Raw genomic sequence first — 19358 nt, forward strand, 5'->3', positions numbered from 1 at the left:
TGGCTTCACAGCAGGACAGAGCTATGATCTACCGCAGCTTCGAGTCGCTGAAAATGTATGAAGACATTTTCCTCAAGCTCTGCGAGAACGCGGCTTCAGTTCGACGCTCCAAGTTCGTGGCGTTGACGCTGTTCACTCAAACAGACAAGGACCAACAGAACGAGACCGAGTCGGCCGTCCACTACCTTAAGGTTGCAGGTAGAGCCACGCTCATGAATATTGCGGCGAATATGCGTTGCTGTGACCCGGTGCTTCAACTGAACACACCTATTATCACGCGGAATACATTGGCATTGGACGGCAAGTCTCACCCGTCAGGATACGAGTTCCGACAGCTTCCAATCGTCATGGGCCCGCAGCAAGCGAGGTTCTACGCGGGTGTGCCGCTTACCGACTCCAAGACGCGATACCGGTATGGTGCTCTTGCTGTATTCGACACTGCTATCAGTCCCGGTGAGGACGATGATCTCCCTATGAGGAAGACGCTGCAAGCACTTCAAGTATGTGCACGCGAGGCAGTGATGGCTGTGGACGAGAGGAAGAAGGAACTTGAGCTACGGACCTTCCTGCAGGCACCTTTGATACAGCTACGACAGTCCGAACCTGCACTACACCTTAGCATGGAAATCTCGCAGTCAAGTCCCGACTGGCGTGACATTGAGAGTCTCGACGGGGATAGCGACGACGACAATGACGAGGCGCAACGCCGTCTTAAGTACCAGCTTAGGAACGCTCGAACGAAGAGCGACCCTGAGTACCCGAGTAGCGGCAGCCCCAGCGTCGGCAAAGCTCGTGTCGAATATTTTCGGAACAAGATGCAAGAACTTGTGCGGCAGGCCCAAGACACGCAGGCACAGTTGGTGGAGAATACGCTGGTCATGGAACGCCAAGGAGTCCCTATTGTGTAAGAGCTTTCTGTATCAATCTACCCCTTGTGATGAGCCAGGAAATACATGATCTGCGTGTTAATTTCTCGTCTTTTGAGCTATTCACAGCAGTCTCACAGAGCTGCGAGTGGGTAGGATATCCGCCAGGTCGTATTAATTGGCTTGGAAGAACTCGTACGTCTTGTTGCGAAAAGCCAGCACCTTGGAGTTCCAGCCCTCGCGCACGTACGTGTAGTACTCATGCTCTCGACTCGGAAGTGGCTCGTATCTTTCCTCGTGGCGCGTCTTCAGCTGGAGCGAAATAGCAAGTAAGTATTCACTATTGGCACAGACAATAGACGCAGGACATACGTGGTCGCCATGGAAGCTCTCCTTGACCTGGCTCACCGAATACAGCACGACGCTCTCGCGTTCCATCAACTGGAACTTGACGGCGCCGTACCGCAAACCGCCGAGCGCTACTCCAGCCACAAATGCACTCAACGACATCGATTTCGTCTTTGCGAGTACGAAAGACTTTCACTCATTAAAAAAAAAACATTTTTTTTTTTACTGGTTTTTATTCGTATTCTTTTATATTTTTCGTTTTTATTTTTATTCAAGTATGCACCGGCCGGTTAATGCTTTGCCGTTGGATGGCATTCAGACAAAAAAAAACCATTAAAAATAATGGGTTTTTTTTTCGTCTGAATGTCATCCAACGGCCCCATCTCTAGATTTTATCCGGATATTATTAGAAAAAACAGTTTTTTTTTTTCAAGATAGAGTATATTCTCTGAAATATATTACAAAGACTGACATAAGTACATGAGCTAAAAATCTCTCTATCGCCCTGAATATTTGATAATGTACCTTTTCCAGCATGAAACAGCTATACTCCGCAAAGTGGAATTAGAGGAGACCAGATATGTGAGTTGGCTGCGCTGCTTGCTGCGCTTGCTAATTGCAATTCATACCAAATAAAAATGAGAAAGAGTAGTAGTACAGTTCGCATTACAACCAAGACGAGTTCTCATCGTCATGAGCTGCAACTGACGAATTCTGTCTCCGTTGTTCTTCCTGGGCTTGCTCCTGCTCTCCATTATCGCCCTGTTGGCGACGCTCTTGGGCTTGCCATCGCTGCACCAGGTTGTGCACGTCCTTCATGAGAATGATCTGATTCGGTGATCTCTCCTTTAGGAACTCGAACACGCGACGACGTGTAGCTCCACCTCGCCACAATTGCTCTGCCTGTGCAAGAACCTCAGGGTCGCGTACACGTCGCACTTCTGAATACTGTTGATACAGCGCTTCCGACAGTTCGTGGTTGTGCTCGGTCAAATGCTTTGTCACTACGACACTCCAGTTGTTCGAGCCATCCGTCCGTTGCAGCGTAGCGCACACCTTGGCGGGGCATTCGGTAGCTCGAACATTGTGGCTCACACGTTGGCCACTGCCACGACTGCGGCGTTTCCAGCCATGTGTGCATAGGAAAGTTTTAGAATACCATTCGTACTGCTCCGGTACAAGGTGAGCTCGAGACATCCCATTGGCACCTTCTTGCTCCGTCTCCGCGTCGTTCCCACCTTCACGCACAGTCAGTCCTCGACTAGCTGCTAATTGACGGAGACGAGTGTTACGTGAACGCACCGAGTATGTCGTACGGACTCGATAAAGCTGGAAAGTTGCAGCCGAATACGCGTCCAGATACTTGTGAAAAACTTCCCAGGTGGGGTACCGCCGCGCAATGCGAGGCACACGCCAGATGAGTTCTCCGTTGTCAGTAGTGACCTTTTCAATCTCCACATTCGACGACGGCTGCCACGCTCCCTCCATCTCTTCCGCATACAGCATCGCCTCATCATCAGCGTCAAAACTCGTTTCGGTGGGGACTATTGGCTCGTTAGCAGGGACAATCGTGACGTAGTTGCCACCTCCTGCAATGCGGAAGCAGGTGCACTGTGTTGCTGGCGTGTTAGCTGAGTTAGAGCTCATAGAATTGCCATCCGGATTCGTTCCTGAAGATCCGTGGACTCGACACGCCACTGAAATCACGTTCGAACCGGGAGGAGGGAAGCCATTCATAGACATACCGGCGTTGTTGAGTAGCACGAGGTTGGCTGGAGTTAAGCCAGGCGTTGCTACAGCCGCCAACGTGGCGACACCTTCGCCTCGTTCGGCTGCTTGTCCAAGTTGAGCTCCAGCCGTAGCACCAAATGCTGCCTGTGTTTGTTGCTCTTGCTGCTGTTGCTGTGACTGAGCTTGTGCTTGGCTGGGTAAGTAGGAGGCTGCGGTACTATACGGAAGCAACACAAACGACGGAACAGACTGTTGTGCGCCACTCGAAGTAGTCGTTTGTGGCAAAGTAGTCACTCCAGTTGCACCAATACTGACGGGGTGATTACTATTCGACCCGAAAAGCTGAGCTTGGTTCACAGCTTCAGCGAGTCCTGCCTCAAGCTGCGTCGAAAGCACAGGTGGTTGAGGAAGAATTTGATTTGCATCAGGTTGATTCAGCCTCGAACCATCTGCAGTCGCGGCCTGATCGCTCGAAACCTTACGCGTAACCACAGCGTTGCTACTCGACGTGTCGATAGCTAGGAGTTCGGGATCGTATATCCGACGGTTCTCACAATAATGCTGGTATAATTCCCGCGACAAGTTGTGGTTGTGATCCACGATATGTTTCGTCACCACAACGCGCCAATAACTTTCCGAATTTGCGTCATCATTATCCACCGAAATATTGCCGTTCTCCAGTCGTGGAGAGGGATTCATGTACTGCACAGTTGCACAGATCTTCACGGGACAAGCTGTTGAGCGCACGCCATGAGCATTGCGCTTTCCAGTGCCTCGATGTCGCTCCTTCCAGCCATGTGTGCACGTAAGCGTCTTCGAGTACCATCTCCAGGATTCAGGAATCTTACGTGCTCCATTCACTCCACTCAAAGAGAGATCCACATCACTATCGCTGTCGTTGTTCTCATCGTTCTCGTCTTCTTCTCCTCTACGCTTCATCTGCGCGATCTTCTTGTTTCTTCCCTTGGCTGAACTGGTCGTTCGTGTGCGATAAAGCTGATATGTAGCGTCAGAGTAAGCTTTGAGACTCGCGTGGAAGTCATCCCACGACTTGAACATCGACTGAAGCTTGGGAACTCGTACGACTATCTCGCGCTGGTTTGAAGACGAGATCTGTGGCTCTTCGATGCTTGATTCCGTGGCGATCGTTTGAGTCTCCATCAATGAAGAGTCGTCCACACTTTGCAGAGGAGTTGATTCGAATGTCTGCGCAGCTGTCAGAGTATCGGTATGAGCCTCTATGACCTCATGGTTACTTGCTCCAGTCTCCTCATGTCCGCCTAATTTATGGTTATGCTCTGGTACTTGACGATTGATCACAACTTGCCAGTTCCCATCGACGTTGCGCTCCATCCGAGCCAGCAACATCGCTGGACAAGGCCCATCGTCGTGCTCCAGACGAGGAGTTTTACCCCTCGCTCTGCGCTTCCAACCGTACGTGCAAATGAGCAGCTTGGAGAACCATTTGAACTCCTCTGGGATCAGACGCGAGGTCGGAGATGTCGCGGCGTAACTCGCGTAGCTTGCCACATCATGGTCTTCTCCAGTTTTTGCTGCGATAGACGCGACGATCTTCGCGTTCCTAGCAGCAACCGATACAGTAGATCTAGTACGGAACACTTGCGCCGTATCAAAGGCGTACTGCGCTATGTAGTCGTGGAAAGCGTCCCAAGACGCGTGCACTTTAGTCGCTACTCGAGGCACACAAAAGCCTCCGCCATCCATCGCTCGAGAAGGAATCGTTCCTGGCGTCAATATCATGGCTCCCAGGGGCGGCATCGGAGCTAACGGAGTCGATGAACTGGTACGTGGCCGGATCACAAAGTTGCCATTGCTGGCGTCGGAGAGAGGTACGAGTTGCTTGTTTGAGCGGTTTTCAACGCTGCTCCCACTGACAATAGCCGACGTTGGGTCCGACACAATGAAAGCCATGGATGAAGCCAGTTGACTCTGGTCATCGTTGGATGTGAGCATGCGATATAGCCCCGATCGCGGATACGCTTGATCGATCAACGATGTTAGATGAGTACTGGTCAAGTCGGAGGGTTTTGCAGCTCCAGAAGTATCTCCACCTACAGCTAGCAACTCTGGATCGTAGATACGTCGGTTTTCAGTGTAGTACAAGTACAGCTCCTTGGACAATTGATGGTTATGGGTCCGCACATGTTTGGTCACCACCACTTTCCAGTCTTCAGCGCCAGGGCCTCGATGCTGCAGAGTCACACACATTTTAGCAGGACAACTGGTCGACCGCACGACTCCAGATCCGCGTTTTCCCGTCCCACGATGACGGTCTTTCCATCCGTGCGTACATTTGAGCGACTTGGAGTACCATTGATACTGTTCCGGGATCAGAGTTCTCTCCACAACGTGGTCTGTGTCGGCCTCCGACACTCCCATGTCCATTCCTGCTCTTCTTAAAGCTGCCATGTTGCCAGTATCTCCTCTTCCTGCACTCTCTGCGATCTTGAGATTGCGGCGCTTTACTGAAGTGGTGGAACGGATGACATAAAGCTGGAACGTCATCTTCCCATAAGCTTTAAGTACTTCTTCAAATGCCTCCCACGAGTCGTGAACCACCTCAAACTCCGGCGCGACCACCATAAGCCCCACTGATGGCGCTACAACGGACACGTTGCCACACGGTGGTTGAGTCTGCATTGCTGCACTCAACACGTCCGTTTGAGCTGAGTTAACCTCAGATTGGGCGGTTCCTTGAGTTTCCGCTGTTGTATTTGGCTCTGCGATTGGTACGCTGTTTTCCGTAGCGATGGAGACAGCGTGCACTGCTGTAGCTAGAGCTACGGCATCTTCTGGAGCGTTAACATGGAGCTGGGATTGTTCCCCCGTCTCGTTGCTCCCGCGCTTGGCAGGCGGAGCGTCGTCCGCTAAGGACGGAGAGCGTCCTCTCTTGGTTGACATGAGTGGCCCTACCAGTGGCAATAGCAATAGGTTAACGTATGCATGAGTACGTCATGTTCGTGTGGAGCGGTGCTGTCTACCTGTCTAGAAAGCACCGATTCGGTGCCAGAGTGTGGGAGAAGTGTTCCTCCAGTTGTGCGTCTTGTGGGGTTGTGTGGCGTGTGGCCGCTGGAACCACAAAAAGTTCAGCAAGAAACTGCTAGAGTTGATGTGTACCACTTGAAGTGACCTGCCAGATATTATAGTGAAAGGTTGTAACGTGGCAATTTTAGCTTTTGCCTGTCATCATTGCTTTCTGGGAAGCTGAGGATTGTGATCATTCTTTCTGAGCCTGTGCTCCAGGGGGCAGCCTGGCGGACGCGATGCCTGGTAGGATGTCTGCTCTATTTAAGATCGAGATCAACTGGCTGCGCGGGATCTACATCGCGGTGTTCTTCTGCAACGCCATCTTCGCAACCATGTTCAAGACGATCGGCCAAGGTGAGAAGACATAGATTAGCTGACTTCCACAGTGTGACACGTAATGACCAGTCCATGTGTGCATGATATCAGGCCTGCTGTCCTCCTTCGGCACCTTTTCAGAATGTGATTCGGCGGATATCGAGTCTTGCCAGGGTAACCAGATGATCTTCCGAGCCAGCTTCAGTATCTCCATGTTCTTTCTGATGAAAGCACTACTTAGTCGATTTGGATGGGTCCAGCCACGTCAACGGACAATGATGATTCTGGTTTGGGTCGAGATCCCGGTGCTAGTGGCTCTGCTAGTCGGCTCATTCTACATTCCAAACAGTGCGCGACTTGGCTCTCGAACTATTAAATTGACAGAGCAGTTCTTCAGCGTACTCATGCTCTTGCTGTGACTAGCATTCTTTGACGGGTATGTGCCTTTCACCCGAGTCGCGTCGGGGTTCTTCATCCTCTTCCAGATTTTCTCCATCGTCAGCGTTTCATGTAAGTCTACCAGTTTTGCTACTTCTAAACCTGCAACTCATAATTAATAATTATCCGTCCTTAGATCAAGTACGAGACACACTGTTGAACGCTATCGAAAATGCTGAAAAGGCTGCAACTGAGGGTAAACTGGACAAGGGATCGTGCGCAGGAAGCGTGTGCTTGTGGTACGAGTACTTTAGTCCGTTCAAGAATCACTTTCTTACCCCCACGTTCGCTCGTAGGAAAACAGCGTTTTTAGGGGTTTGCGCCGGATCGCTTGTTGCCGTAGGAGCTGCTATTGCTTACCTGGTATGCTATTCAAGCCTTCCAGAAATGAATTCATACTTACTCACCCGCGTTTCATTTCAGTACATGCGATTCGGCGATTGCTCGTTGGGTCTTGCATTCACGACCATTACAATTGTGGCGGCTAGTCTTCTTATCATTGTTTGCAGTAAGGATATACTTTAGATAAATTGACGCATTTGTGGATAAGCTTCACTAATGATGATCTGACTGGTTTGCAGTATCATCGTGGCTGGAAGTGGGTTTATTGCCACCTTGCGCTATCTCGGCATATCTCGTACTTATGTGCTGGCAAGCGTTAGTCAGCAACCCCGACAAAACCTGCGAGCATCGTGATCATCCACCACCTACTCCTCAAGACGAGGAGGCGGCAAATACGAACAGCATGATTGCCAATGCCGTGATCGCAGCCTTCGCTATGACATGGACGAGCTGGCGAACCTCGAGTGCAGCCGCCAAGTTACTAGTTCGGCGCTCACCCCCACCTCTCCACAGAGATACTTCAATCGGTCATCCAGCTAATAGCAGTGACCAATTCACTGCTGTCGTCGTCATGCCCACGCAACACACCGACGAAATCCCAGCCACCACTCCAGCCGTAACTACAGTGGAGCCTTCCCAAGAAAATCGAGAACTCATCCATGAACCGTGGCAATTCTACAGTATGATGTGCCTTGCAGGACTGTACATGGCGATGGTGCTTACAGACTGGAATTCTGCGGACGGGTACGATCAATCCGACCAAAACCTTGGCCGTGGTTCTAACATTTCTTTCATGCTCAAATTAAATGTTACCAGCTCCTTCAACGCCGTATCCATGTGGGTGAAGATCGTCGCGCAGTGGGTCACGATTCTTATGTTCTCCTGGACTCTTATCGCTCCAAAGCTCTTCCCAGACAGAGACTTCAGCTAGGATTATCCTAGCTCCTAGAAGATATTGTATCTTCAACTTCCGCATTAAATAGTTCGGACTATTTTTTGCGGCTCGGAATAGACTCCCCTTCCCCTTTCCAGGCTATTTTCCGCATGGGGTCACATTTATCTGCAGAACGGCTGTCCACGATGCCGAAGGGGACGGAGGTCGCGGACGCGTCCAGCGCCGCCCCAGGGAAGTCTGCAGCACTGCCCGATGGCAGGAAAGATGGGCAGAACGTAGTTAGCTCCAACGATGCTGCTGACACCGTCATGGAGGACGTAGACCCGAAGAAATCGGGGCACGATCAAGACGCGGCGGTTGGCGCACAAGACAGCGTACACAAGGACACGCCGGGCACCTCGGAGGACACAATAACGGAGGAGAAAGATAATTCGGATCAAATTGCGAGATGCTCTGAATGCAGTCTCGCTAAAAATGCCGTGCGCAGGGACAAACTGCGGGTCTGCGTGGGGTGCAAGCTTGCAGTTCACGAGAACTGTTACGCTGACGCGTTGCCTCTTACAGTAGAGACAGAGGAGAAAGAGGGGGTCAGTGCAGCAGAGCAATTAGTCGAGGAGAGGGAGAGTTCAGGCTGGAAATGTGACTGTTGTCGAAGTGGAGTGGAGAGAAAGGTGACCAAGTGCGTGTACTGTGGGAAAGCAGGTGGTGACAAAGCTATGAAGGTGGTGAAGAAGAGTGGAGACGATGAATTTTGGCGTCAATGTAAGAAATGTGAGCAAAAAGAGACTGATGCAGAGGAGTTTGGGCACGTACTGTGCATCAATTGGGATCCACGTCGATTGGCTGTGCACATTGTGAAGGAGAGCAAGATTAAACCAGTTGAGAAGGTGCCAAAGAAGCAACTTGCAAAGGAGGAAGCTGCACAAGACTCTAAGAAGGACGTTGATGCAGAAGCTGCTAAAGAAGATACTGAGGAAAAGGAGGAACCCTCTACTGAAGATCCTGAGGAGGCTGTTCCTGATGTTAACGAGGTGATGCTCCGAGATCCAGTCACTCCAGATAAATGTTGCTTCTGCCACTCAAGTGCTGGCGTTCGGATCCAGTGTCGCCGAGTAAACTGCGCGCAGTTTTTTCACGCAATGTGCGCTCACGAAGGAAAAGGTCACGTGGAGCTTCGGACTGATCACATTTTGCAATTCCACGCATACTGCGAGCGTCATCGCGACTGCACCGAGGATATCGGTGACCTATTAGCCAAGCTAATCACGCGCCCCATCCGGTTACTTGTTGGTCGTGACGACATGCGCAGATTCGGTACTGTTGCCAAACACTTGCCGGATTATACCAGTGCTGCTGTGATAATGCGCGACGTGGCCGCGTTGATGGTTGGGTACTGCAATAAAGGTCTGCGTGCTAGCAAGAGTGAGCCAGCGGACTACAATGTGAAGCATCTTCAAGTACTCCAGTTCTTCTTGAGTCACGTGCCACAGCTCGAAAAGGTGTACGCGCTCCCACCGACGCCTGTGCAAGACTTTGTGAATGACAAGAAGCTGTTTCGACGTCTTGAACGAGCGTTCAACCCGCCGAGATACTTGGCCAAATTCCCTGGTCCATTCAGTCAGCAATACACTTGCGATGTCTGTCTGGATCCTTTCCACGAGCAACAACACTTATTCTACTGCTCTGGATGTGAAGATGAGTCTGGAGTTCTGCACGTCCAGCATTGGAGATGCACTAAACGTCGATCAAATGTTCGTGAGCGTGAACGATACTTACAAGTGGCGGGGAATAATGGGGCCAAGAAGAAAAGAAACGCGATCTCAGTTATCCAGAACGGCGTGCGGAAGGATATTATGCTGCCTAAGGGCCTTCCAAGCATGACGGACGACATTATTTGCGGCGTCTGTCGTTCTCCGGTTGATGCGCGTGGGTTGATTGCATCCCGTAAAGAAGCAAAACGTTTGGACTTTGAGAAAAAGGAGAGCAAGTTTGTGCAGAACGGTTGCTATATCAACCCGGGTGGTGCCAGAGGATATAGTGGCTACTCGTACAACACAGGATCCAACGCCTCAACTCGCAAACCACCAAGACCAACTGATGGGAAAACCAGCGGTAGCTTAACAGCAGCTCAGCAAGCTCTGGGACCCCCGAAGATGGACCGAATTAACGTTCAACGCACGACGAGGTGGCTGGCTTGCGTGGCGCAGATTATTCGCCTCACTGGCGCCCCTGCTATGGCTCCAATATCGACAGCAACTAGCCTCGCGGCCAATGTTTCAGCCACTACTACACCTTCAGCAGTGAATGATGCGACCAAATCAACACCGACCGTACCAGCATTGCCTACTCTAGCGAAGTCTGATACCAACGGTGTGATTAAGACAGAACCGGAAGCAGAGAAGGCGCCAACGCCCACCAGCACGCGATCATCGAAGATCAAGGATTCGTCACTGGTGACGCCCGCGATGCAGGCGCTCTTTGATGAAGCGATGCGACTAGTTCGACCTTACGATTCCTATGCACTGAGCAAACTAGAAACCGCGCACGATATGCTTCTCCACCGCAGTGGACCTGGCGTCGCAGTGCTGCGTATGCTCACACACGAATACACGCGCTTCGTGTATATCAAGCACACTCGCGCCGTGGAGAAGGCACGCAATGAGAAACGCAAACGCGCCGAGCACGAAGCGCATGAACATCGCGAAAAGGAGCGTAAGCGCATGAGCCTGGAGGCCGAGCGAGCGCTCAAGAAGCAAATGCTGGCGATGCGCAACAAACAACGTCAACACCTCAAGGCCACGTCGTCCAAGTAAGAAGGTAACAAGAGTTCTGGACAACTTTTGATTGATACACAATACGAGAGTAGTGGGCGTTTCGTCGCGCCCGAATAGACGGTACGAATACAATCAAACCTGCCCAGGTAACATTTATCTAGTCATCCTCGAACTCGCTGTCCGAGTCGGAGGCGTTTCCGTCCGTGATGTTCATACCCAGCGCGATCTCCTTCTTGATGACGGCGCTGACTTCGAAACAGCCCTCGCACACACTCTGGATAGCGCTCTTGGCGTGTGTGTAGGCCATCTTGAAGCCCGGGTGCGAGTTCTGCGGGATCCATGTGACGAAGAAAAGCTTACTGGACTTACGGCCATCGGCCGTCAGGAACTCGTGGTCATACACGGCGTAGCGGCAGTCCGATTCGGGCAAAGCGGCGCTAAAGTCCGCGAACGTCTCCGAGGGCGGCGCCGTGGCGTCAACAACCACCTTGTCGGCCTCGATGCGGAGCAAAATGTAGCGGTACTTGCGTCGCATCTTGAGCTGCTTGAACTCGGCCACCACGGCGTCCGTGGGGGCGATTGCGTTGGCCGGTACGTCGTCCTGATGACGGATGAACTGGGCCACGCCCGCCGTCTTCATGTGGGGTTCCGCCATACTGCGCTGATGATGCCGCTGAATGCTTCTTTCTCAATTGAAGAGGGGGAAAGTATCTGATCCGCTGACGCAGATACACACTGCGTCACCAACCGTCACGATCGCGCCACCGACAGGCTGCTGCCAAAAATGATCCATCACCGGTACTTCAACCGGTAGGTCCTGCAGTTGGCAGCGTGTCTATGGCAGCATTTCCAGGAGGCAACGAAGAAGAGGTCTGCTTTGACGCACAGCATCAACAGCATTGCCAGCTGGACAATGCACATGCACTACATCTAATCATGCTCGACGCTCTACCCCGCACGGAATTGACGGTCGCAGCTACCAAGCAACTACCAAGCACCAACATGCATTTTGAGCCAATAGCGTATTCCCATTTTCATCATTTAAGCGCGCTTTGACAAAATCCAAGCGCGCTTAGTGATCTGTGTGGCTCCACCAATGATAGGTGGGCGGATAATTGGCCAGCAAGCGCACTCAGTTTTGGATCCCCAGTTAAGTTTCCCCCCTTCCCAAGGTACGAGCTCCTTCCAAACGTCGTGTGTAGCGGATCTTGGTGGTGCAGATGCAGCAACAGCCCTGGTACCTGTTTACGCAGGTTTCGTGTGCAATGCACGCCACTATGCACCTCCAGAATCCGCTGTACCCATGCCAATTATTCGTCGCAGAACATGCTTCTAATGAAATATTTGACATTCTAGGTTCTTTCCCCACTATCTACAATGGCTGACGAGGAGCATGATTTCGAGTTCCACTCGACCGACGCCGGTGCTTCCGAGACGTACCCCAGCGAAGCTGGCCAGATCCGCAAGGGCGGCTTCATCATGATCAAGGGACACCCGTGCAAGGTCGTGAACGTGTCGACCTCCAAGACGGGCAAGCACGGTCACGCCAAGTGCAACTTCACGGCTCTCGACATCTTCACCAACAAGAAGTACGAGGACATTGTGCCCTCGACGCACACCACGTCGGTGCCTTTCGTGTCGCGTGCTGAGTACACGCTTCTGGACATCACGGACGATGACTTCTGCTCGCTCATGGACGACTCTGGTGAGACCCGTGAGGACATCAAGCTGCCCACCTTCCCGGACAATTTCGCTGACGAGATCCGCGCGGACTTCGACGATGGCAAGCAGCTGGTGGTGACGGTCCTGAAGGCTTGCGGCACCGAGCAGATCATTGCCAAGAAGGAGGACCTGAGCTCTTAAGTGCAGCAAACAGGTTGACCCTGTCATTTTATCGGCGGGGGAGACGCCTTGGAGCCTCGTTGACTTTCAGCATCAAGTCGCGTTTTGCCTATTTCTATATTTTTGGAGGAAAGAGGCCGCCAATTAATTTCTGGTGTCCTGTTGGGAAGAAGCTGCTGGATGCAAACGAGGTGCTAAAGTAGTTGAATATTTCTCTCTTTTTTCTTTGGTACCGGTATTCGTTTCAGTCTGATTGGTGGTCGACGATAATGCAAACTTTTTGTTGGTCGCCGTGAGCACGGACATGGCAAATTTAGCAGCAGGAACACAGTCCGACCATTAATTTACCCACGAGAAAACAAAAAACGGTAATTGTTGCGTTGTACAGATTCTATCAACTCTATTGCCTTGTATCTAGTTTCGTTGTTACTGAAGCAACACTACCAGTACGAGCGCCACAGCAAGGTGTGCGAACTCGTAGAGCATCTGCAATGACAACGGACAATCTCAGTTAGAGCAGCTTGTTAATGTGCGGTGTAAAGTCAACCCTTACCTTGGGAGCGAAGACGCTCCAGATGAACAAGTGAAAGCGCATGAAGTAGACCACCACACTGACAAAGGCAGACGTTAGATCGACGTATGATAAACTACGATCTCCACAGGTAACGTACGTGTAAACTGCGAACCGAAGTGCCTGGTAAGTGAAGATCGTAAGACACGCAGTTCGTCTCGTGTTTGGAGCGCTTGATGTTGACGCTTCGGTCGTTCTTGTCAATGTGATGATGGGTGTGACATCTAACCACTGGAAAAGGTTCACGAAGCACACTAGCGGACCGGAGAAAACGCTGACAAACGTCAATGCACCAACAAGGCTTTGCGAATACGATGATAAGCCGTGATAGGACTGGCTAATATCGATTGTAGTAACCAAGTGTGAGTTGCCCAGTGCGAAGAAAGCTGCTTGTGATAGCCACAACGCGAGCCCCGCCACAACAACGCCATTGTGCCGAAACCCAATGGCTTGTTCATTCTTGAGTAGCTTCGCTATTGATTCCATTTGCAAAAAAAGAAGGGCAAGCGTCGGGAAGTTGGCTTCACGTTGAAGTAGTCCAACCAGGAGCCAAACGATCATTTCAACCAGCGAAAGGCGTAGACTTCCAGCAGCTAGGACCGTTAACACCGCGAGGACAACGACAGTTGTGTACACCACGCGTGCACATGAGTCAGCATCCAGTGATGTCCACGTTTTCGCATCATCTTCCTCAACTATAGTCTGGTCTGAGAGCTCCTTGACTCGTAGACATGCCACCATACCAACAACAAACAGTAATCCACTGCTGACACCGACAGAGAGATCTAGCATAGCTCCCTTCTGCAGCGCTGGTTTTACGTGCCGTGAAGCTTTTCGCAGCACCATGCCACATACAAAAAAAAACCAGATACCCAATGGTAAAATGCTAAATGGCACTACAGGAGCTGTTGACAATATTGACACGGAATCATCGGTGGCAAATTCGTTTCCAGGCAAATTGGCATCGATATCAAGTCCGTTCAGGCGCCAGAAGTTGATGATTTGGTTGCGTGCTCGCAGCATTCGTGTAATCACCAGTAACAATCCAATCGTTCCTAGTGAGTAACTCGGCCCACTCGAATTGTTCCGCCTCGACAGGATGATTCCGACAGCAACAAGTAAAGAGGTTATCATAAAGAATGCTGTTGCGTGCTCATTTTCGATCGAAGAGCTTGATGATAAACTCGCAATCTGCAAAATACTGCCGGCACTAAGAACTGCAACCAGGCGACTGTTCTTCAGCTGCGGCTTTGTCTCCATCTTGACGATAAACAGCGCAGCAACACCACTGCCAAGCAGAAGTACCAGGCCGGAAAATATTGCGGTCGAATCGTACTCCGATCCATCACTTTGAGCGACTTTAGCTCGCAGAGTTTTACAGGCTCTGAGAACCTCCTCTGCAATTTCCTGATCAATCGCCACATCGTGATTATTCCTCTGTAGACTCCTGTGTAGCTTATTCAACGGTCCTTCAAATTGCTGGTCAAAGCTCTCCAAGGCTGAGGCATGGAACTTAATCTTGGCAAGAGCATAGAGTTGCTGGAAGTTGCGATACAACGCATGCAGATAGTAAGACCCATGGTGACCGGCAGCACCAGCAGCACGTACGACATCATCCAACAGCAATCCCGTGCTATACAGTGGAATAGGGAGACCGAAAAGCGAAGAGATCGTAGGCACGAGGTCTTCCTGATTACGCTTCTGCTCATAGGAGACATCACCCGAAGACTGCATCGGTTCACCATCGCCCCGCATAAACATCAGCAATGCCGAGGACTCTTCTAATGTAGCACCACCGTGGTTACCAACCTCCGACATGCCATGATCGCTGCACAATAAAATCAAAGACGATCGTGCTGAGCCATCCTTCTTCATCCTCTGTACATCTTGTTCCCGTACCGAATCCACCACCAACTTCATCACATCATCCATCTCTTGCAATTTATCCTTCATCAAAGGCGATCTTGGCCCACGTAGATGACCGACGTGGTCCAAGCCCAGATAATGCAGTACCAGTACGTCCCAATCACCACTCTTCTCGTTCTGCATGGTTGGGTCTAGCTCCTCCTTTAAATGCCTCGTAACATTGTTATCCACCTCCACAGTATCTCTCGTATAGAACCCCGACGTGCCATCAGATCGTTCGAACGTCTCCGGGAACAACTTGAGCCACGTATCGTCGCCATAAAACACGATGCGCTTGCCACTTGCCGCCAACAAGGACACCAGATTAGCGTCCTCACCCAAAGCTGCCGAGTTAAAATTCTTCAAAATGTCAATAAATGCCGGAGGTTTGCCGGTCACGAGCGCCTTGAGGCGAGGCATCGTCACCGTCGGAACACTGGCATGTGCGACGTAGCCCAGAGCTCTGCCAGAAGTCACGAGACTGCTGGTGAACGGCATGTGAGCGTTTAATTCTCCTTTTGGCTGCTGTTTGTTTTCGCCAGTATTAATAATACCGTGCATTGCAGCGCTGCCCAGCACCATATCAGCTCGCAGCGCGTCAATCAACACGACGACAAGCCGGTCGTAAGCAGCATCGAGCTCCTGACGGTCGTCTAAAACAGTGTTCAAGTCCGAGGACGGTGCTGTCGAACTCTGGAAGAAGACCTCGTTGAGACGCAACAAGCCGCTAGAGCACAGATACGCCCCTAGTCCAGCGCACAAGCACAGCAAACGCAGCAGCGTCGGCGACATGTTTCGCTCGCAAAATGCTCCATTTTACGCAATCTTTACACAATTTAAAAGCAGATCAGCATATACTCAGACACCGCATCAGATCTGAGATCAGCATCAACTTGATATTTCGTTAACTTTTGACAAAAAGCTGCTAAAACCTACGAGAAGTTGCCGTTGGCGACGCGGCGGTTCTTGGCGGTAGGATCGTTAGCGCCGAAGCGCGTACGCAGCACATTGTAGCGGCAGAGCGCGTCGTCAATGTTGACGTACGTCCCCTGAAGGTGGCGCACGCCATCCGAGCACGGCGTAAACTGCTTCCTTCCGTGCAGAACTCGGCGCTGGTTGAAGATCACAGTGTCGCCCTGCTTAAGTCGGAACTCGTATCGATGCTTACCGCCTTCAACAAGTTCGTGGAAGATACGATACGCGTCGTAGTAGGGCATGACAGCATCGAACGGGACTCTCAGTGGCCCCTCGAATGGAGGGCTCCAGTGCACAGCAACCACCTCGTCACGATGGTTAAGCTGGATGTGAGGGCGCTGATACTCCATGATCGTTGCCTTTTCACGAGTGAGGTGATGCTTCTTGAAGGTCGCAGGCACACGGCAGAACGTAGCGAAGTGCTCTGGGTGAAGGCGGCGGAACTCCTCGGCAACGGCAAACACATCCACGAATGTTGACTCACCACCTTTGACAGACTCGTCGAAGCGAAGTGCGTGCAGGAACTGAAGTCCAGGAGGAGATTCATAATATGCCAGGTCCACGTGGCTCTTCAAGTACACGGTAGTGTACGCGATATTGACCTAGCGACGAGATATACGACAGATCAGTCATATTGAATACCTAGTAGTCTGTACACTGTAGCGACTTACGGGCGTCGGCTCCGCCACCACGTCGAAGACATCACCGTATTGGAACCTGTATAAACAAGAATTTAGTTGTCACTGTGGTAACTTCGGTTAAAAAGACGTCAGTATGTAGACGTACGAGTGCGATATGGGCGCAATGCGTTCTGCAAGCGTTTTAACAGCACCTTCAACTGATGGTGTGTTGCGAATCACAGTGAAACCATGATCCACGACCTGGCGAAGCGCCTCGTACAGACCCTTATCATCACTTGTGTCCATCATTCGTTCATACTCCGTCGAGGGGACAGGAGCCTCAAGTGCCAGCGGGGTTGTCGCCATATCATGAGCAAATTGGTCCAGCGCCCAGTCCGAGTAGCTGTTTTCAAGCAGCCACTTGCACGAGAAGCTAGACTCGTGATGGTCGTTCCAAACGATGTTGAGTGTGTCACCCTTGACTGTACAGAAGAAATTGCAAAATGTAAGCTACAATACAACCTCATCATCACAAATACATATAACGCTTGCACAAAGTACGTACCAAAGACTTTTTCGATATCCAGCTCGTCCTGGTTAACCTCGGAGCAATTAATAACTCGCTGCCCAGTCGGGTGGCCACACTCCGAGCACGGGCACCACGTCCGCAAATGCAGCAGGTGAAACTTGCTCCTCTTGCCATCTTGCCAGCGCAGCGTGATAAACTCGCGATGTTGCACGTCCACCCCAAGAAGCTGCTTACGTATACCTCGTCAGCCTCCCCATTATCCAGCATATCAACCCTACAGCGTGACTTACATCTTGAGTAATGGACAAGTGCTCGTCATGAGTGTCCGTCACACTCGAGAACTTTTGCCACTGTTTGCCGTTGGCCATACAGGGTACTGCAGACCACCCCAACGATATGCGTCAACAATCGAGCTATGCTGGATCAATCAAGTTGAAGCGCACCTTGCTGTATCCAACTACGTTGAAGGATCGGCGCTGCAGAGCGGGGCTGTGAGGCTACAGCGGCGGTGACAGCGCGAGGAACGACACGAGAAAAGCGGCGCATAGCGGTAAACGCAGCTCTAGAAGCGCCCGCCGCAGAAACAGGAGTGTGAGGGAAGCGCGATTCGGATGCAACGGCCAGCTGAAGTTCAAAGTGAACTAACAGGTTAAGAGCATCTTTGTACGTTTTAAGACCATCTTTTAGGCGAGCACAATACAATAAAAATTATTTTTAATTTAATGCCGTTAAAGATAAACTGCTCTACAGATGAAACGCGAATATGACCGAAACGCAATTGGAAAAGTGACGACGATGCGAATGCATTGCATTATGCAAGGCTGGTCTGCTGCAGTATCCACGTAGTGACAAGATAATCAAAATTGGCGCACAAATGGGTAGCGCGAAACATTAAATCGGGGTCCTAAAAATCGAAAGCAGCAGAAAGCAAACCGCTCCAACAAAAAAAAAATGCTAGAATCGCTACGACTGCTGCTGAGGAGGTGGAGGTGGGTCGGTTGGCTGCGGGCTGCTAGGCGTGCTCCTGGCATGGTCACCGCAAGCGATCAGTCGGTTCAGAAACTCGCAGACTTCGTTGGTGTCTCGCAGTGTGAAGGAGGCATCCGTGGACACGCTCTCCTCGGTGACGACGATGCCCACGCCCTTGCGGTTGTAGTGCGCCTGGAAGAGCCGGAACGCGTCCTCGTCAGTGGTGTCATCGCCGATATAAATAGTGTAGATGTCGTCAAGCTCATCTAGTCCAAGCGCTTGCAGGAGCCACAACAACGCCTTGCCTTTGTTCCAATCGATCTTGGGCTTGAACTCGTAAACCATCTTGCCTTCGTTCATTCTGCAGATAAAGAGTGAGCATCTCCGCCCAATACTATAATAGAGAGGCCCGATTTCTTACCTAATGCGCGGGTGTTGCTCTCGTACAGTGTGCGCGAGACTCGAGATCTGTGTCCTCAACGACGGATCGACGTTTCTGCAAACATATCAATAATGCAACATTAAAATGATTCCATACATCAACCCAACAACAATGCCAGGCGCAATCTCACCTGTAGTGAAGCGACACTGAGAAGATATTGTCTTCCACTTCGGCGCCTGCTATGTCTTTGATTTGCGCTCCAAGTTCGTCACGGACCCCATGCAAGTCCGTCAGGAACTGCGCAGCTACTTGATTCTTGATAGAGGTGCCGTCTGGACCTTCAATATCAAAGCCGTGACTGCCAGCGTAGTATAGTTGCGGAATGCTAACGAACTTTTGGATCTTGTCCAGCGATCGGCCTGTGATCACGCCCGTGATGAACTTTTCGCGTAGCTTCTCGAGCGTATCCTTCATCGTGGGCGACAGCAGCGCCAGCGCCGGGTCATTCACGATCGGCGTGAGAGTGCCATCGTAGTCCAGGAAGACCACGAGGCGGTGGTCACGGAAGTGCGCCTGTAGTTGGCTGAAGTTAGCCAGCGCGTTCGCGTTCGTCACCGAGAGTCGACGAGGCGTCCGCGGCTGCTCGTTGCCAGCAGATGCGGTGGTGGTAGCAGCCATTGACAGATAGCAAACGAGTGCCAACGTGGCGGAAGAGCTTGGCCTTCTCTTAGCAGGAGTGCAATTGGCACATGCTCTGCAAGTCTCCGAAATAGTCGATGCCCTGAGCCCTCGCTGTCGTCAGCCAATA

The 19358-nt window shown here is 51.3% G+C and overlaps 10 protein-coding genes across 11 annotated transcripts in view; 4 read left to right on the forward strand and 6 right to left on the reverse strand.

Annotated features, from left to right (window-relative positions):
* PPTG_21060 (hypothetical protein) overlaps positions 1–1444 on the forward strand; it is a 6712-nt gene extending 5268 nt beyond the window's left edge. The window contains exon 3 of the mRNA XM_008895513.1: positions 12–1444. Within this exon, the coding sequence (XP_008893761.1) occupies positions 12–908 (897 nt within the window). The 3' untranslated portion in view covers positions 909–1444. The remainder of the gene's footprint in view (positions 1–11) is intronic.
* Positions 732–1439, reverse strand: PPTG_01460 (hypothetical protein). Its single transcript, XM_008894770.1, has 2 exons — positions 1239–1439; positions 732–1178 (listed from the first exon to the last, which is right to left on the reverse strand). Exons 1-2 carry the CDS (start codon positions 1374–1376, stop codon positions 1041–1043), a joined length of 276 nt encoding a protein of 91 aa, XP_008893018.1. The 5' UTR covers positions 1377–1439; the 3' UTR covers positions 732–1040.
* A 216-nt stretch (positions 1445–1660) lies between the features above and the next one.
* On the reverse strand, positions 1661–6020 carry PPTG_01461 (hypothetical protein). The gene is made up of 2 exons (XM_008894771.1): positions 5948–6020; positions 1661–5875 (listed from the first exon to the last, which is right to left on the reverse strand). The coding sequence occupies exon 2, from the start codon at positions 5865–5867 to the stop codon at positions 1881–1883; it is 3987 nt and encodes a 1328-aa protein (XP_008893019.1). The 5' UTR covers positions 5868–5875; positions 5948–6020; the 3' UTR covers positions 1661–1880.
* A 209-nt stretch (positions 6021–6229) lies between these two features.
* PPTG_21061 (hypothetical protein) lies at positions 6230–8019 on the forward strand (the record flags this gene model as incomplete). Its single annotated transcript, XM_008895514.1, has 8 exons — positions 6230–6347; positions 6420–6656; positions 6732–6818; positions 6883–6985; positions 7043–7109; positions 7170–7254; positions 7328–7832; positions 7905–8019. The coding sequence occupies 8 exons, from the start codon at positions 6230–6232 to the stop codon at positions 8017–8019; spliced, it is 1317 nt and encodes a 438-aa protein (XP_008893762.1).
* An 80-nt stretch (positions 8020–8099) lies between these two features.
* PPTG_01464 (hypothetical protein) lies at positions 8100–10926 on the forward strand. Its single transcript, XM_008894772.1, has one exon. The coding sequence runs from the start codon at positions 8133–8135 to the stop codon at positions 10794–10796; it is 2664 nt and encodes an 887-aa protein (XP_008893020.1). The 5' UTR covers positions 8100–8132; the 3' UTR covers positions 10797–10926.
* Positions 10745–11750, reverse strand: PPTG_01465 (hypothetical protein). The gene has a single exon (XM_008894773.1). The coding sequence runs from the start codon at positions 11410–11412 to the stop codon at positions 10915–10917; it is 498 nt and encodes a 165-aa protein (XP_008893021.1). The 5' UTR covers positions 11413–11750; the 3' UTR covers positions 10745–10914.
* On the forward strand, positions 11725–13018 carry PPTG_01466 (translation elongation factor IF5A). The gene is made up of 2 exons (XM_008894774.1): positions 11725–11929; positions 12114–13018. Exon 2 carries the CDS (start codon positions 12135–12137, stop codon positions 12618–12620), a length of 486 nt encoding a protein of 161 aa, XP_008893022.1. The 5' UTR covers positions 11725–11929; positions 12114–12134; the 3' UTR covers positions 12621–13018.
* On the reverse strand, positions 12809–15939 carry PPTG_01467 (hypothetical protein). Its single transcript, XM_008894775.1, has 3 exons — positions 13271–15939; positions 13153–13210; positions 12809–13085 (listed from the first exon to the last, which is right to left on the reverse strand). Exons 1-3 carry the CDS (start codon positions 15865–15867, stop codon positions 13026–13028), a joined length of 2715 nt encoding a protein of 904 aa, XP_008893023.1. The 5' UTR covers positions 15868–15939; the 3' UTR covers positions 12809–13025.
* Positions 15904–17824, reverse strand: PPTG_01468. Of its 2 annotated transcripts, XM_008894776.1 has the most exons (6): positions 17643–17824; positions 17490–17575; positions 17236–17425; positions 16837–17152; positions 16722–16767; positions 15904–16652 (listed from the first exon to the last, which is right to left on the reverse strand). In XM_008894776.1, exons 1-6 carry the CDS (start codon positions 17743–17745, stop codon positions 16008–16010), a joined length of 1386 nt encoding a protein of 461 aa, XP_008893024.1. In that variant the 5' UTR covers positions 17746–17824; the 3' UTR covers positions 15904–16007. The 2 variants fall into 2 exon arrangements, with proteins under 2 accessions (XP_008893024.1, XP_008893025.1); XM_008894777.1 differs by having other exon boundaries at positions 17490–17824.
* A 60-nt stretch (positions 17825–17884) lies between these two features.
* On the reverse strand, positions 17885–19354 carry PPTG_01469 (trehalose-phosphatase). The gene is made up of 3 exons (XM_008894778.1): positions 18741–19354; positions 18590–18664; positions 17885–18529 (listed from the first exon to the last, which is right to left on the reverse strand). The coding sequence occupies exons 1-3, from the start codon at positions 19226–19228 to the stop codon at positions 18163–18165; spliced, it is 930 nt and encodes a 309-aa protein (XP_008893026.1). The 5' UTR covers positions 19229–19354; the 3' UTR covers positions 17885–18162.
* Positions 19355–19358: the final 4 nt, after the last annotated feature.

Source organism: Phytophthora parasitica, assembly GCF_000247585.1.
Source record: "Phytophthora parasitica INRA-310 unplaced genomic scaffold supercont2.3, whole genome shotgun sequence".
NCBI lineage: Eukaryota > Oomycota > Peronosporomycetes > Peronosporales > Peronosporaceae > Phytophthora > Phytophthora nicotianae.

Bases quoted from the DNA above. Each gene is read 5' to 3' on its own strand.
- PPTG_01460 (XM_008894770.1), bottom strand. From the start codon at position 1,376: ATGTCGTTGAGTGCATTTGTGGCTGGAGTAGCGCTCGGCGGTTTGCGG. The intron at 1,179-1,238 runs GTATGTCCTGCG...ATTTCGCTCCAG, and splicing joins AGAGCTTCCATGGCGACCAC to CTGAAGACGCGCCACGAGGA.
- PPTG_01461 (XM_008894771.1), bottom strand. From the start codon at position 5,867: ATGTCAACCAAGAGAGGACGCTCTCCGTCCTTAGCGGACGACGCTCCG.
- PPTG_01464 (XM_008894772.1), top strand. From the start codon at position 8,133: ATGGGGTCACATTTATCTGCAGAACGGCTGTCCACGATGCCGAAGGGG.
- PPTG_01465 (XM_008894773.1), bottom strand. From the start codon at position 11,412: ATGGCGGAACCCCACATGAAGACGGCGGGCGTGGCCCAGTTCATCCGT.
- PPTG_01466 (XM_008894774.1), top strand. From the start codon at position 12,135: ATGGCTGACGAGGAGCATGATTTCGAGTTCCACTCGACCGACGCCGGT.
- PPTG_01467 (XM_008894775.1), bottom strand. From the start codon at position 15,867: ATGTCGCCGACGCTGCTGCGTTTGCTGTGCTTGTGCGCTGGACTAGGG. The intron at 13,211-13,270 runs GTACGTTACCTG...TGCCTTTGTCAG, and splicing joins CTTCGGTTCGCAGTTTACAC to TGTGGTGGTCTACTTCATGC. The intron at 13,086-13,152 runs GTAAGGGTTGAC...TTGTCATTGCAG, and splicing joins GGAGCGTCTTCGCTCCCAAG to ATGCTCTACGAGTTCGCACA.
- PPTG_01468 (XM_008894776.1), bottom strand. From the start codon at position 17,745: ATGCGCCGCTTTTCTCGTGTCGTTCCTCGCGCTGTCACCGCCGCTGTA. The intron at 16,768-16,836 runs GTACGTCTACAT...TTGTTTATACAG, and splicing joins ATTGCGCCCATATCGCACTC to GTTCCAATACGGTGATGTCT. The intron at 16,653-16,721 runs GTAAGTCGCTAC...TCTCGTCGCTAG, and splicing joins TGGTGGCGGAGCCGACGCCC to GTCAATATCGCGTACACTAC.
- PPTG_01469 (XM_008894778.1), bottom strand. From the start codon at position 19,228: ATGGCTGCTACCACCACCGCATCTGCTGGCAACGAGCAGCCGCGGACG. The intron at 18,665-18,740 runs GTGAGATTGCGC...ATATGTTTGCAG, and splicing joins TCAGTGTCGCTTCACTACAG to AAACGTCGATCCGTCGTTGA. The intron at 18,530-18,589 runs GTAAGAAATCGG...CTTTATCTGCAG, and splicing joins GAGCAACACCCGCGCATTAG to AATGAACGAAGGCAAGATGG.